The 16052-nt window shown below is 37.7% G+C and overlaps 1 protein-coding gene across 1 annotated transcript; it reads right to left on the bottom strand.

Annotated features, from left to right (window-relative positions):
- Positions 1 to 2186: 2186 nt before the first annotated feature.
- LOC102231191 (excitatory amino acid transporter 3-like) lies at positions 2187 to 14090 on the bottom strand. Its single transcript, XM_005808224.2, has 13 exons — positions 13525 to 14090; positions 11990 to 12130; positions 10284 to 10376; positions 6938 to 7055; positions 6674 to 6716; positions 6538 to 6591; positions 6275 to 6456; positions 6030 to 6140; positions 5833 to 5955; positions 5494 to 5685; positions 4679 to 4813; positions 4468 to 4589; positions 2187 to 2584 (listed from the first exon to the last, which is right to left on the bottom strand). The coding sequence occupies exons 1-13, from the start codon at positions 13616 to 13618 to the stop codon at positions 2553 to 2555; spliced, it is 1440 nt and encodes a 479-aa protein (XP_005808281.1). The 5' UTR covers positions 13619 to 14090; the 3' UTR covers positions 2187 to 2552.
- Positions 14091 to 16052: the final 1962 nt, after the last annotated feature.

Here is a 16052-nt window from a genome sequence, read left to right as displayed (position 1 = left end):
TCCAGACTGGTCCTTGTCAATGACTTTGCTTCTGAGCTCTTCTTGAATTTCTTTAAACTAATGCTGTCTGGCAGAAATCAAGCCTGGGTGTGACTCCTCAAACGGAACCAAAAAGTGTGGTTAGTTACAGTTAATCCGTGATTTAACAACGATTTTGTCTGCACCTGAATTATTTTTTTTCTAACGTTAGCATTTGTTTGATGAGTTGAAACAAGCTTTGCAAAAAAAAAAAAAACTTACTACAAACTTAAAGCTGGACGTCGCCTTATGTTTTCTTCCTCCCTACCTTTCCAGCACCTTCCTGCCTGTTACCAAGATGCTTTAGGTGCTTCCACAGTCGGGGCTTGTGATTAGTGTAATTTAAACAAACGTCAGAAGGCAGCACACCTGTTGCCCCCTGCATCGCCTGCGGAAGCAAACCCTCAGCAGGCTGACAGGCCTTTGCTGAGATAATCCAATTTGAGCACCAGCGTAGAACGAGGGGGTTCTGCAACCTCGATCTCCTCGTGTTCTCATGTCCATCCCCCTCATCCTCATTGTTCGACCGTTCAGAAATATTAACCAGTCAGGTTCCCCCACTTATACACCTCCCTCTGCCTGCAAATAAAATGAGCCCAGATTTTGTTCAGGTTCAAGAAGAGACTCTGCAAAGAAGCCAGTGAAGATCCAGACACGGGCCACGCTGGGCGTGTTAGGAGGGGTGTGTGTGTGTATGTGTGATCCCACTTGATTGTTGAGAGTTTATATCGGCAGTGATGACAAAGTGCTTTATGACTTGGCAGTGTTCGCTTTCCCTACAGTTGAAGCCTTACACGGTCAAACCCCCTCCTCCGGTGACCTTGACTTGTCAAATGTTCTCATTTTCACCCAGAAGGAGCCCCGGTGCTCAGCAGCCACTCAGTTGGTGAAACGCTGCTTTTAGAGAAGAGTGTTACGATGTGATCTGCGCACACAAACACCACCGGGAGATTGCTGAGGAAACTGGGATGTGGCACAAAAAAAAGGAAACAAACAAACAAATAAAAAAAACACTTCTTGCCTTCAATCTACTTGTATAGGTTTGTTTATCATCAAAAATGAGAAGTGCCCTTAATACAGAAGCGTCTGGTCTCCATTTATATTCCAAACACTGGGGTTTACTGGAATAAAAAACTGCAATTCTTGTAAAAACATGAGGATTTACACTGTAGCAGCAACAGAGTAATGAATACCTTTAATCCACAAATTCTCTAGTGTGACCAATTACAGCAATTAAAGTGAGGAATAGGATGCAGCTCTCCAAGATGTCTGCAAAGCTCGGACCCAGAAGGTGGAGGAGAAAAAGCTTTAGTGTTCTGCAGCCAAATTCAATCAGATTTTGCTTTTAAAGCTCTTTTTAAAAAGAGCTATACAATACAACAATAATGAAGATAATGGTAAAAAATAAAAAAGAGAATAGAAGCCAAAAATACTAAAATAAAACTAATTTAAGACAAAATGGAATAGATAACCATGAAATCATCACTTAAAAGGCACCAAATGTAGCGAATAAATGAATCTTGAAAAATCTTTCTTCTTCGTGTCTAACGTTTAACAAGATGTCCTTCCCCAACTCAGTCCTCTCTGAAGGAGTCAAACTCAGGATGAGCAGGTCTGAGAGGCCAGAAATATGCATAAGGGTGCAAAGGCTCAGAGATTTATGCTGGGTCAAGACTTTTAAAAATGAAGAATAAATAAAGTAACTTTAAAACAGATTCTAAAACCGATCGGGAAAAGCAGAACAAAGTTGAAAAGTTTTTTTAGAAGTTCGAGATTAAGCGTTTCTATTACAAACTGGATATTTATGATAGTTTCTACACTTTATTGATAATTACAAGATCCATATAGACACCTCACTTCTGAACAAATTGCTACATATAACATACAGCATAGATGGAGAAACATACATATCACAGGGGCATCGTGTGGCGCAGCGGTTAGAACAGGCGCCTCATGCGGAGAGGCTACATATATGTGGAAGTCCCAAGTTCAACTCCTTTCCTCAGTTTCTTTGCAGCATGTCTTCCCCCATTTCTCTCAACTTCCTTCTGTCGGATTACTGTCAAATAAGAGGCACTAGTGCCAGAACAACAACAAAAAAACAAATCTAAAAAAAACCCACCACATTATATAAAATTATTGCAAGATAAATAAACTTAAAAGAATTCTGCTCAAGTGCACGTTTATTGTTTCTTTAGTACCAAACAACATCATATATAATGACAGAATGCTGAAGTTATCCAAAAGTATCGTAGTACTGTAAAATGCTATAAGTGCAAATGACAAAAACAATAAAAGTAACTAAAAAAAAAACTAAAACAAACTTAAATATATATATTTTCCCTCAAATAAACCCAATATTGAAATAACTGTCAGCATGCTCATTTAAAATAACAGCAATACCATTACAAGGCAAACTTACAAAGGTGATAAATATGCAAATGGCACAAAAAATAGAAATGCTGAAGTCCATCGCTTCATCTTTACAACTGTCAACAATCGTGTCGTTGTTGAGGACTGCTAAGGGCTGCTGTTTAAGCAAGCTCCTCTGGTGGCTTCCACGGTTCTGAATACAGACAAAAACACAAGGCATCAATAAAGCTGTGTGAATAATAACCCATGGTAAATTTCTATGCTGGAGACTTAAACAAAGATGCCTATAGAATATATAAAATATTGTATATACATACATACACATATGTACATCTCTGAAAGAAAATTAAGAGACCACTGCACTGAACCCCATTGAAAACCTGATGGTTATTCCACCAAGTATTGATCTCTGAACTCTTCCTGAGTTAAAACATTAGTGTTGTTGTTTCTAAATGTATGAACTTGCTTCCTTTGCATTATTTGAGGTCTGAAATCACTGCATCTTTTTCGTTATTCTGAGCACTTGTCATTTTCTGCAAATAAATATTATCTTTTGCTTAGAATTACGGAGACATGTCAGTAGTTCATAAAAAAAAGAACAATGTTCATTTTACTCAAACATGTACCTATAAAAAAGTAAAATCAGAGAAACTGATAATTTGAAGAAGTCTCCTAATTTTTTCCAGAGCTTTGAATATATTTATAAGGCAAGAAATCCCACTTATTAACCTGACAGGGCACACCTATGCAGTGAAAACCATTTCAGGTGACTACCTCTTGAAGCCCATCAAGAAAATGCAGAGTGTGTGCAAAGCAGTAATCACAGCAAAAGGTTGCTACTTTGAAGAAACTAGAATATAAGGGCTATTTTCAGTTGTTTTACACTTTTTTGTTTAGTGCATATTTCCACATGTGTTATTCATAGTTTTGATGCCTTCAGTGTGAATCTACAATGTCAATAGTCATGAAAATAAAGGAAACTCATTGAATTAAAAGGTGTGTCCAAACTTTTGGTCTGTACTGTATATATATATATATATATATATATATAAGGCTCATAAAATAATTTTTATCCTACCAGTGAAAATTTTCGAAATAAAACAAATGACCCCCAGCTTGGCTTCTTAAAAAGAAATATAAAGAATTAAATATAAGTCAGTGCTCTGCAAAGTTCTTTAAAGGAAAAGATCCAGAAGATCAGGCTCCCTTCAAAGGGATGACTTTAAGTATCTTGAAGTCTTGTTCACAAATTAGGGAAAAATGGAGTGGGAGATCAACAAGCATATCACATCACATAGTGATTTGGGCGCTGTATCGCTGTGTTGTGGTGATTTGGCAGTTGAGTTGCGTTCCAACCCTCATCTATGGATGCACAAGCTCTGGGAAGTGACCGAAAGAACACAAGGAAGTGAAATGAGTTTCCACCGTAGGGTGTCTGGGCTCTCCCTTAGAAATAGAGTGAGAAGCTCGGTCACCCGGGAGGGACTCAGAGTGGACTCAATGCTCCCCTACATCGAAACAAGCCAGTTGAGGTGGCATCTGGTTGGGATCGCTCCTGGACGCCTCCCTGGTGAGGTGTTCCAGGAGGAAACCCAGAAGAAGACACACTGGAGGAATTGGCCTGGGAATATCCTGGGATTCTCCCAGAGGAGCTGGCCCAAGTAGCTGGTGAGAGGGAAGTCTGGGTCTCCCTGCTTAGGTTGCTGCCTCCATGACCCGACCCAGAGATAAGTGGAAGAAAATGGATGGATGATAGTTCATTTAAAATCTACCACTACTGCTGATATTTCCATTACTTTAACAGAGTAACTTGTAAGTGTAACGAGTACACAGTGTACACAACAATGGTTTGGATGCAGCATCAAATTGTGGCTGAACAAATTTTACGCTCACAAAACATGCTTTATTTCTTTACGTTGGAAGTCACATGCTTTACCAATGAAATAAATCAGACATACGGGCACTATTGTATCTCAGTTGGAGTTTTAATTGCTTGAACTCATTAATATTCTATTCAATCATTTAAGCAATACTTGTGTTTTTATTCATATGTGCAAAAAAACCCTACAGCCTTACCTGGTAGATGCTCATAAGGCATCTCCTCTTCCATTTTTTTCAGTTCTCCTTCTGACACATTAGCAACGAGAAAGACACCAAAACAGTCGCTCATGATATTGACAGCGGCATTGAGGCGATCTCTGACAAGACATAAAAAAGAAAGAGTTTTTTAAAACCTTTTATATGTCTGACATCAGGTAAAAAAAATACAATTTTGCTAAAAACTTACAGCAGCCATTCAATGGAGAGCAAAAGGGAGGCAGGTCTCACTGGAATCCCACTGATGGTCAAAATAAAGAGGGTGGTCATCATTCCTGTAGCGGGGATTCCTGCCTCTCCAAGAGTGGCCACTGCCACCGTCACACTAAAGAGAAAAAGTAGTGGAGATCATAAAGACAAACCACTCTGAAATTGTATAAATCCAGTGTTCTTATGAGGATGCTGGGAAGTACCCTCAACAACGTGTTCTTTGCAGATGACAATACTGTATTCAAGCAATGACGGGGTTAAAACCAAGCCCACATCCAATGGTAGTGTCTCAAAGATGAGGGCTGCACAGTGGCGCAGTTAGTAGCACTGTTGCCTTGCTGCAAGAAGGTCATGAGTGTGAATCCCCAGGCTCTTTTCTGCATGGAGTTTGCATCTTTTCCCTGGGCATGTGTGGGTTCTCTCCAGTGACTCTGGCTTCCTCATTCAGTTCAAAAACATTGATTGATCTCTCTAAATTCTCCCAGGGTGTGTGTGGGTGTGTGTGTGTGTGTGCATAATTGTTTGTCTCTCTGTGTTGCCCTGCGATGGATTGGCGAACTGTTCATGGTGTACCCCGCCTCTCGCCCATTGACAGCTAGACATAGGCACTAGCACACCTGGTGACTCCAGTTGGGCTAAGCGTGTAAGATAATGGATGGAGTTGAGATGATAGTCCCTGAAATGACACCTCTAGTTGTTAACACATGAAGCCTTGAAAAAGCCAATTGGACCAGAATTTCAGAGGAAGGTGTCGGACACATGATTGAATATGTGGAGGACGGGATAGTAACTTACGCAATGCTGATGATCTTGCTCCAGTGCAACCTGGAGCCTGAGAGTTGAGCAATGAACAGGGCAGCAGCCATCTCATAAAGGACCGTTCCATCCATATTGGCGTGGATCCCAATGAGCAGCATGAAGCGAGTTATTCTTTTGTTGATCCTCAGTCTATCTTCGCAACAACTGAAAGTCTCTGATGCCGCATAACTTAAAGAGACACAGGCACAAGTTCTCTGTATTGGACATTTAGAAATTCTCCCAACATTGCTGCAACTTCATCATTTGACACACACACACACACACACAAAATGTGAATTTTAAATAAAAAGAAAAAACGCAGTGGAATTGTCCTACGAGCGTGAAACGAGCATCCCCCTTAGCAATGCAGGTGCAATCCCTGGAAAGATCGGGTAGGGGTTCCTTCTCATGCACAAGAAGCAGATGAGTGGCAACACCAAAAAACCATGGATGAGAAGTCTATTAGACAGTATGTCAGTTTTAGTTACACTGAACGAAATGAGTAAGAAACCAGCTGATGGCAGAGAACCTACCCAGTAACAATTACGGTGATGAACTTTCCAAGGCTAACAACAGTCTGCCAGTCGTCTGCAATGGTATGAACATAGCTTGCCATCATGAACATCACTGCAATGGGAAAATAGCTAGAAGGTCACAAAACAAAAAGAGAAAATCCTAATTCGGACCGATCACAATTTTCTTTGAACCTCAAATCCTTTGGTAAATTTAGTCTGCCCAAAACCTGTTACAAACAACAAAAGATGCTTTATTCACTTACATCATTATTATTTTCACCAAACTTTTGGAGACAATGTTGACGGTGTTGATGACCTCCAGAAAGGTTCCGCCCACAGCTCCAATCTTCCTAATGCTCTTCCCAATGAAAACTGACACCACTATCAATCCGAGCATGTTAACCCCTCGCATGTTTTCGCCTACTAACTGCACGTCTTGATTTTCCTATAAGAGAAGAAACTCAGTAAATACATAAAGCTAGATGCCAACTTAGTGCCTCAATATTGCAGAAAAAATGTTTTTTACCGGAAGGGTACCGTTGACCGTCTGTGAATTTATATACACCTTCCTAGTCTTGTACTAAAACCAAATAGAGTTAAGTCATGAATATTTGATGGTCTGCTTAATGGGGCCTTCTAATTTCATAAGTGATGAGACATACCTGTTTGTAGCTCAGCAGAATCAGATTGTGTGGAATGAGGTTTCTACACAGCAGAGCGACAAAAACATTATGAGAGGGAGGAACATAACTTTCGGTCCACTTTAAACATGTTTTTATGCAAATGGCAAGAGACACAGTCTCAGTATGTTCTAAATTACTGATGTATAAGAGGCTGATATGAAGAAAACAAAAATCACACAAAAAATAAAAATTACATTTTTTTGTTAGTAAGAATGAGGCTACACACTTAGAATTTGCTTTCACCTTATTAGATCAGACAGGGCATCAATGGTGTTGTAGGCATCATCAAAGTCAGTAACTTCATCTGATTTTTCGGGATTTGCAGTGATCCCTGGTTTGATCAGCATTGTCAGGGTGATTCCTATGAGACATGATGCAAAACAAGAGTTAAAGATGTTCAGTAAGAGTAAAAGGACACTTAAGACTTAATAAAGTCTATTTTTATCGAGCTACAATGTCCATCTTTACGTAACAGAATTCCTAAGGGTTTCATAACAGAGAATGGCCACTTCAGAATTACTGTTTCAACAATTTACAACTCCTACCAGCCAGTATTATAACTGTATTAATTTATTACTGGAGCAATATAAACAAAGGTAAGTAAGTAAGTAAGTAAGTATGTAAGTACGTAAGTAAGTAAGTACGTAAGTAAGTACGTAAGTAAGTCAGTCAGTCAGTCAGTCAGTCAGTCAGTCAGTCAGTCAATCAGTCTGTCTGTCTGTCTATCTTTCTGTCAGTCTGTCCACCCATCTATCAAGGACTATTTCAATAATCGATTTATAATTGAAATAATGGTAATCACTAATTTAGTAATTGATTAATTGCTACTTAGAGTAAACGGGCTCAAATTCATTTGCTGAAAGAACAATATATTCAAAGTAATTAAGCCAAAACCGTACAAAAATGTTATACATTTTGCATTTAACATACATACATATTAAAAAAACTTAGTCTGTAAATATCTTCTAGCCAGAACTCCTCAAGTGGAAAGGTTTCAGCTTCTTCTGGTTCAAATTGTGTAAAAAACCTATTGCACTAAGCACCTTTTGTTATTTAGTTATTAATCGGTTTAGATAGCACAAAGGGCTGAGCTTTTCACATACTGACACATTTTGCTAAATTTTTAAAAAAAATTTCTTTAGCTACATCCTTTGCTACAAATTTTCTTAATTTCACTAAAAGAATCCAACAATCACTCATTTTGACCATTACAGTGTGAACTAACTGCTAAAATTACCTACACAGAAAGTGGCATTAGTAGTAAAGATCTTTGCACTAGAACTTATAAAAGTACCGGTGTACCAGACTCTCAGCAAAAGTGATCTTAGATTTTAAAGCCTTAGATTGACGAGTTTGAGAATTCTTCTTGTCATTGTGGCGAAACAACCCAATCTTTGTTTCACATGACTTCAAACTTTCACCATGAAGACAGCTGCAATTTTCAGCTACAGTGGCTTGCAAAAGTATTCATACCCCTTGAACATTCCCATTATTTGTTACAAAATTGCTGTTCACAAACGCTTTCCATCTTATCTGACTCCGTTTCAGCTGCTTTGCAAAGATGAATGGGCAAAGGTTTCCGTCACTGGATGCGTAAAGCTGGTAAAAACATACCCTAAAACACTTGCCGCTGTAATTGCAGCAAAAGGTGGTTCCCCAAAAGTATTTACTGAAAGGGGCTGGGTTACTTTCGCATACTCCAGTTTTTATTTGTAAAAAAAAAATTCTGAGTCATGTATAATTTTCTTTCTCATTCACAATCATGTACCACTTTGTGTTGGTCTTTCACATAAAATTTCAATGAAATATATTTATGTTTGTGGTTGCAATGTGACAAAATATGGAAAAATCCAAGGGGTGGGAATACTTTTGTAAACCACTGTATCTGGGTGTGTCAGTTTCAGATCAGGCGTTTCCTTCGTGACAGCACCATTAGTCCGTGTTGACGTTAAATTTATTTCACTGTGGAACATGACCCCGATGGTTCAGCTAATTCAGCTTCACCAGACGAAATGTCTTTCATCTTTTAAATCAGTAGGGGACCGGGTTTTACCTGTAGTTCCATATAGTCTTGAAAGCATTATTTTCTTGTCCATGACTTTGATGAACACACAGATGACCTGAGTAGTTCTGATTTGAGTTTCTGGTGATGAAACAAGACATTTAGGATTTTACCTAATCTGATGTAGAGGATGGGAAGAGGCGGGTTCGTAAAGAACCATTAAATTAGCTTAAGTGCACATCTATGCCATGCCACCTCCTTTTGTTGTTAGTGATAAGTGAAGCTTTGAAACAGGCTGTGTAAGAACTCTAACGCATCATATTAAAACTTCGCTATTCTGTAAGAGTGACCAAATGTCCTTTTAAAATGGTCCTGATTAGTACTTTCTTGGATTTTCTGAAGTTCCTCTTTGGCTGCTTCTTACTCTTTTCAGTCAGAGAAAGTATTTTATTTTATGTTAACTCACCTCTGACCCATAAATCATTAATGAAAAGATGAATCAGCAATAATCAATAACTTTAACCCTCATGAGGTCTTGCTCAGGAGGAGCGCAGCAAATGTCACGGTCAGACAGCAGTGAATTTTCCAAAACCACACACACACACAAAAAAAAATTGTAAAAGCGCACATGGGGTCAGTACAACCCTGCTGGGTCGCGCACAGAGTTAAACACTTGTGAGGTCTAACTGACCTGTCTCTTAAGTCTGCGGGATGATTAAAAAACAGAACATATTATTTCATCCCCAAAGACCAATTACCTGAACACAGAGCACACAGAAAATGATCAACTAATGGTTGATCCCACTCTCATGTCCCATGTCAGGTCTGTGCTGGATTCTTCCACTCCCCCCTTTTTCTTTTTTGATAAACATCAGGTACATCTACCATAAGGGAACACATTTCACGTACAGAACAGGTTATGGTAAGGCAGAGTTTGATTGTATAAAAATTTTATCTTAACCTATTCTGTCTGTGATTTGTCTGCCGTCTTAACCTCCAATCCTACCATAAAGGTTTAACATGCTGTGTTGTTTTCTGTTGCGAGCTCCTGGACTATTCAGGAACCACCTCCTGTTGCAATTGTTTGTACGTTATGTTGGATTAATGTTTTCTGGATGAAAAAAAAGATGTTAAGAGGTCTGGTGAACCACTGAAAGGGCACTTTTTTTATTAATATTGTCAATCTTTGCCAGAAGATTTTATCTCTATTTTATCTTTTTCTATTCTCCATGTTCTTGTTTTCCTAGTTATTCAGACCCGAAAAAGTTATAACCAGTGCCATAGTTTTTCAGACTGCATAGATCAGTAAAGTAAAATCGGTAAAATAAAATCTATTTATAGGGGAACTTGATGGGGAGGAGCAGGGTAGTTTAGGTCTAGGAAATAATGGAGAAAGCTAATGTCTGGCTGTTTGTAATGTACCCTCAACCCACCCAAAGGTTAGGGTTAGGCTCAACAGAGCCCGGTCACCCAGCAAGCAAGTTAGAGTTGAAATCCAGACAATACTGTTTTTTCATATGCAGTCAAAAAACAAATGCTCCGTTAAGAAATGAAAAAAATCATGTTGATAAGCAAGATTTCTCTTACCTATTAGCAAAGAGATTATTGTTGTAAAGCCAAAGTATGTTAATGCACATCTAGTGATCTTTTTGGAGGGACTGAGAGTGGCACCAGCAATTCCTGTGGAAACAACAAAAACATGGGTTGAGAAAGATTAACAATAAAATAATTTACAGGGGCGTGCTGTGGTGGCGCAGGGGGTTAGCACGCCCCACGTTTGGAGGGGCGTGCTCCAATGTGGAGCGACTCCCGACTCCGGGTTCGACTCCCGGTCCCGACGACCTTTTCCGCATGTCTTCCCTCCTCTCCTCACCCTCCTTCCTGTCTGCCTACTGTCGAAAAAATACGAGCCACTAACGCCGCAAAAACTCTTCGGAGAAAAAAATGAAAAAAAATAAAATAAAATAAAAAATAAAAAAATTCACAATAGGTAAACATACTGTTGTGACATGAAGGTAGCTAAGGAGGAAATTATTGATGTTAATCCTTCAAGGAAATTTATGTTAATCTTTCGGTCCTTACAACCCTGATTTAAAGTCCATAATTAAAACCTGTCTTAAGTATTGTAGAGAAGACTAAATTATTCAAAATAAACACAATTACAAACATAGATTAAACTCATTCTGCTTTCTTATGCTGAAAGCAGTATAATATGCGAATGGGGCAATTCAGCCTTCATGACTTGGAGATAATATTGACAAAGCTAACAGGAGAGATCAAAATGGATGTACAGCAGATTAAAAAGGCGTTTTTATGTATATGTACATATATATTTCCCCAAAAAACTTGCCAAGCCCAGTGCACCAGAGAGGTCCACCAGGGGGTCAACGTGTGTTTTGTATTAAAAAAAATTATGTTTACAAGAAATATAAAAATATTACTGTGTAACTACATTACTGAAAGCCATTACTGATGATTAAACACATAACTATAGTCTTAAAATCAATTAACCAAAAAAAAAAAATACAATTAAAAATAAATATAAAGTTTTTTGCTCATCTTTTATCTCCCAATTAAGTCATCAGCCACTGGATCTTAAAACAGCTCCATATACTGGTCACATTTGGCACCTAAGGTACAAATGAACAAAGCAGCTGTTTAGGGCCCCCAGATCTTCAGGGCCCCCATAATTTTAACACAGACTGATTGAGAATTTCAACATTTGTTTATTGAGAATGTCAATGTTGGTAAATTTGATTTAATGGTTTCAGCATAGACTAATTAAAATAAATTTAAAATTGTGTAACATTTAAATTTAAGATTTTAAGGAGCTGGCAAGTTTACATTGTCAAAGTGTAAAGAACAATCTTCATAGTTAGACTGTTTTATTGCCATAGCTACCATCTGATGCTGAGTTTTATCTTTGAGTTTGAGCTCAAAAAAGTATATTTGTGAATGCATATTTGTTATCTCAGCAGACTGTTGTCAGTAATTATGACAATAGTTTATTTTAAATGTCTGCAGGTTTCAATTGAAATATTTAGTATTTTGTTGCCTTTTTCCATTTTAATAAAATCTCAGGTACTTCTTTAGAGAAAAATAGAGTAAATTCTATCTAACAATAGCAAGGTGCACACAAAATGGTAAGAAAAAATAAATGCTGCAAGAATAATTCAAAAGCCTTTGTTGTATTTTGGAGTCAACTTAGTCAATTATTACATTCTATTTTGTAAACTTAGCCTTCAAAACTTGTGTGACAACTGACAGCATTAGAAATCTCTCCTGTAACTTACCGAGTATCACATTTGTCATCAGCAGAGGGACAGTAACAAACTGCATCAGCCGGAAAAGAAATTCTCCGGGAATGCGAAGCCAAGCTCTTTCGTACAATGTAAGGGTTGTAAAGGTCTTCAAAACCAAGCCAATAGCAACACCTTCAAAAGAGCAAAAGAAGTTTTGGTATATATACATACACAGTTGAGGTCAAAATTATTAGTCCCCTGATGAAATTTCAATTCTTTTTTCAAAAATTTCTCAAGTGCTGTTAAACAGATCAATGATTTTTCAACACAGCAGTTCCAAACATCCTACTCTTTCTTTTGGATGCTTACATAGAATTACTTTTCACCAAATTCTTTCACAAAACCAAAATCTATCAAAGTTATTAGCTCCTCTGATGCCAGTAGTCAATGTCTGTAGTTTGTAATAAGTCTTTGGCAAATATTTCATGCTACTGGAGATTTTATGGTCTTCTCACAAAGACCCTGGTCTTCAGTGTAACCCACAGATTTTCAATGGAATTCAAGTCTGAGCTTTGTACAGGCCTGAAAATAAAATTCAACTTGGTTTTCACCAGAAAAGGATAGATAGTAAAATGCATAGGAAAATGTTAATAGCCAAACAGTATTTTTAATCAGTTAAAGCAATGGCAGAGACATGGATTATTTCCCATTTACTTTACAAAGTAGATGCTTGATAAATGTTACATTTCAATTATCTATGCATTTCACTAAATATTTGTAATCAGTCAATGATCATCGTCAAATATTTAGTGTGATCATATATATTTTCATAATATATTCCTGTCATGGAATTTGCGCACCTTAAAAGAGTGAATTTACTCTTCATAAAGAGGGTAAAATATTATTCAGTCGAGTCTTAAACAAATATAATAAAATATTTAAGGAGTCTGGCAGGATTTGTATATGGTTGCTATATGTGCATGTTGTATAAGTATTTAGCCAACATTTGACTTTCCCTCTTTATGAATAACACAAATAACTGGTTTTAAATGTGCGTGTCCTTTTTTCTTATTAGCTGACGCTCAAATGACACAAATTGACTTAAATGAAGGCATAAAATGTATCGTAATGTGACCATAGTCTGTCTAGTACATAAGTCTTTCTTTCTGAACTGAATTTGTGATTTGAATTACCTTTCTGAAACTATAATTTACTCGGATGGAACAATATTCTTAGAAGTGCAAAAACAGCCAGGTACACGGCTGCTAGATTTAAAATAAGTAAATAAACATCACTCTGTTGCCTTGACAACAAAATATGGAGTTTCTCTTCAGCCAACAAACGGCTCTCCCAACGTTAGTTTCTGTTGAAGCGGCACGCTAGTAGTGTCTAGCTTGAACTCTTCAGCTAAAAAAAACTCTGTAAATACTTTATTTTACTGATAACGTGTAATAAGCAGCAGACGCAAAAATAAAAAATATATGTACATTTTTAAGTTAAACATGTTGTCATAGCAGAACACTGTTGTCAACAGCACATAGGTTCAAGATGTGTGTTGCCCATGCACAGAATAAATGCATACTTACCCACAACAACAGCCGATAGAGTCACAAATGTCAACGCATTCCGTGTGTTAAAACAACTCCGAATGCACCTCCTGCTCCAGTCTCTGGTAGACATTTCTTCAGCGGTCCAACAGATTTCATTGACATTAGCAAGTTAGCATCCACCGCTAGTCTATGACTGGTTTACCCTCGCAAATTACATGAAGCAAATTAGTCAAATACCACTGAAGAAGACATTTAAAAAGCAGAAACCAGACAAATACAAACTTACTACGGTGAATGAAGTTCAGTGGAGCACGATGACTAAGCAGTTGACTAACAGCTTTTAGTTATTCCCTATTCAGTTTAAAAAAAAGGAGCCTCGATCATTCTAAATGATGCACCTTTTTTAAACCTAAACACTTAACAGAAAGCTAATCCAGCAAATCAACAGCGCAAAGGTCTTGAGTCTCTTCATTCTTCAAGTTGGCTTCAAGAGAGTTATATCTCTTCATGAGAGTTGGCTTGAGACAGTTGGCTTTCTGTCTCAAGGTCTTATCCAGTTAAAACCTTTTTGTTATTCAATTCTCTTGAGATCTTTGCTAATCTAATTTTACATGTATTCTAATCTGATAACTAATTTTCCAAAATTGTTTTGGGCTACTCGTTTGTGTACTAATTTATTTGATTGCACTTAGTTTTATTTTTTCAACTTGTCTGTGTTTTATTTTGTGGCTCATATCCTCAAATGTCTTGGAAATTTTTAATACAATATCAGAATAATAAAAAAGAATTTTTAATACAGAACTGTTTGTCAATGAAACTTATACGATTATATGAGTATATGCACTTAATACTTAGTCGATGTTCCTTTTTGCATGAATTACTGCATCGGAGCAGCATGGCATGGGGGTCGATTGGCCTTTGGTTTTGTTGAGTTGCTAAGGAAGATCAGATTGCTTTGTCCTTCAGTTTATCTGCATTGTTGGGTCTGGTGTGTTGCAGTTTCCTATGTATAGATAGGAAACTGCAAACAGGTTAACTCCCCTGAGTTAACCTCAGCTCTGTCATTTAAGCAGATACGGATACATTAGGTGGTGCGGGTAGGTGCTGGAAAGTGTAAGTCTTGACAGCGGAGAGGAATCTGAGGAGCTCTTAAATTTTTCTGGTAGATTCCTGCCTCGAGATTGGTCTTGATAAAAACACAGTAAACCAACACCAGCAAATAGCATGGCTCCCCAGATTCACACTTGACCTCAAGCAAGTTTAATTCATTGATCCTCTATTTTTTCTGCAGTCCTTTGTACCTTCATTCACAAAAAATGAAATGCCACACTTTTAACACAGGTAAAATGCTTCTGGTCATGAGTGGCTTAAAAGGGCAGTAGTATGTATTTTCCAAGCACATTGCGCTATAAAACTGTGCAGAAAAAGTAACAAAACTTACCTGGAGTTTTGCCTTGATTCTTTTATGCATGTTTGAGAAATCCTTTCATCTGCCATGGCAACCATTCAGCTGTGAAAAACGCCTGGGAGGACCTAGCACCGCCTTGTTAACTCAGCTCCTCCTCTAGTAAAAACGTTGCTACAGGCTTAATAGAAGAGATGTGTTGATGACTTCCTGAAGGCGGAGTTTCAGAAAGAGCAGGAGTTTTTAAAGTGACAGAGGTCCCTTTTCAAGGCTTTGATTTATAAAGTAAAATTTCTTTAAGTTATATTTGATGTAGTATTTTTTTAACAACTGAAGTTAACATAGTTACTTGATAAAATGGCACTACATGCTTGGAAAACACATAATAATAATAATGCCCCTTTAATGCCTTGAAATTGGACTGTCTTTTGAGAAACGCCTGTTCTTTCTGACACTCTGCCTTCAGCTTGTCGTCAAAAACAATGTTAATTTAGGCTGAGCGCCCCAATGAACATTGGATTTTAATTTTCTTCACAATCCTCCAAAGTGGTGGTTCTCCCTGTTGGCTTTTTTCTTTTTTCCACTACAGTTTGTTAGTTGGATTGGATATAGCAGTCTGGAAAAACAGTTTCTTTATCAATCACTTTTTGTGGCTTACCCTGCTTGAGGGAGTCACCGAGAGCCTGGTAAATCAGTCTGTCTTTTCCATGGTTGTCTAAGCCATTAAATAGTCATAACATAAAAATTCAATATTAATATCCATCCATTTGTACATTATCTAACACGCTTATTCTTCTGCCCATCTCCAGTGGTTAACAGGCAAGAGGCGGGTTACACACTGGACAGGTCGCCTGTCCATCACAGAGCTCAGTTTTAAAACACATTTCATATTGGTCCTTTGTGAAATTCTGGCTTTCAGAGAAACTGGATTTTGGGTTTCATTCGCTGTAAGGCATCAAAGTTAAAAGAAATTCCCTAGAAGTATCACTCTGAGAGAATATATACTTCACTTTCAGATTTAAATTAATCAAATGACCTACAGTTACAGTTTTATTTAAGTTGTTAAAATGCACTTGTAATCCTTCCTAAGCCCATTCATGTTATAGAGTTCAGTCTCAGAAAGCTAAGAATAGCTACTGATGAAAAATTCGGCATTTTC

Source organism: Xiphophorus maculatus, chromosome 1, assembly GCF_002775205.1.
Source record: "Xiphophorus maculatus strain JP 163 A chromosome 1, X_maculatus-5.0-male, whole genome shotgun sequence".
In the NCBI taxonomy this organism is placed as follows: domain Eukaryota; kingdom Metazoa; phylum Chordata; class Actinopteri; order Cyprinodontiformes; family Poeciliidae; genus Xiphophorus; species Xiphophorus maculatus.
Note: the sequence above shows the minus strand (reverse complement) of the source record. Positions and strands in the feature narration are given on the sequence as shown.

What these genes read in the sequence shown, in the direction of transcription:
- LOC102231191 (XM_005808224.2), bottom strand. Translation starts at nt 13,618, where the DNA reads ATGTCTACCAGAGACTGGAGCAGGAGGTGCATTCGGAGTTGTTTTAAC. An exon ending in TCTATCGGCTGTTGTTGTGG is followed by an intron (nt 12,131 to 13,524) that starts GTAAGTATGCAT and finishes GCTCTTTTGAAG; the next exon opens with GTGTTGCTATTGGCTTGGTT. An exon ending in CGGTCAACGGTACCCTTCCG is followed by an intron (nt 6,457 to 6,537) that starts GTAAAAAACATT and finishes CTTCTCTTATAG; the next exon opens with GAAAATCAAGACGTGCAGTT.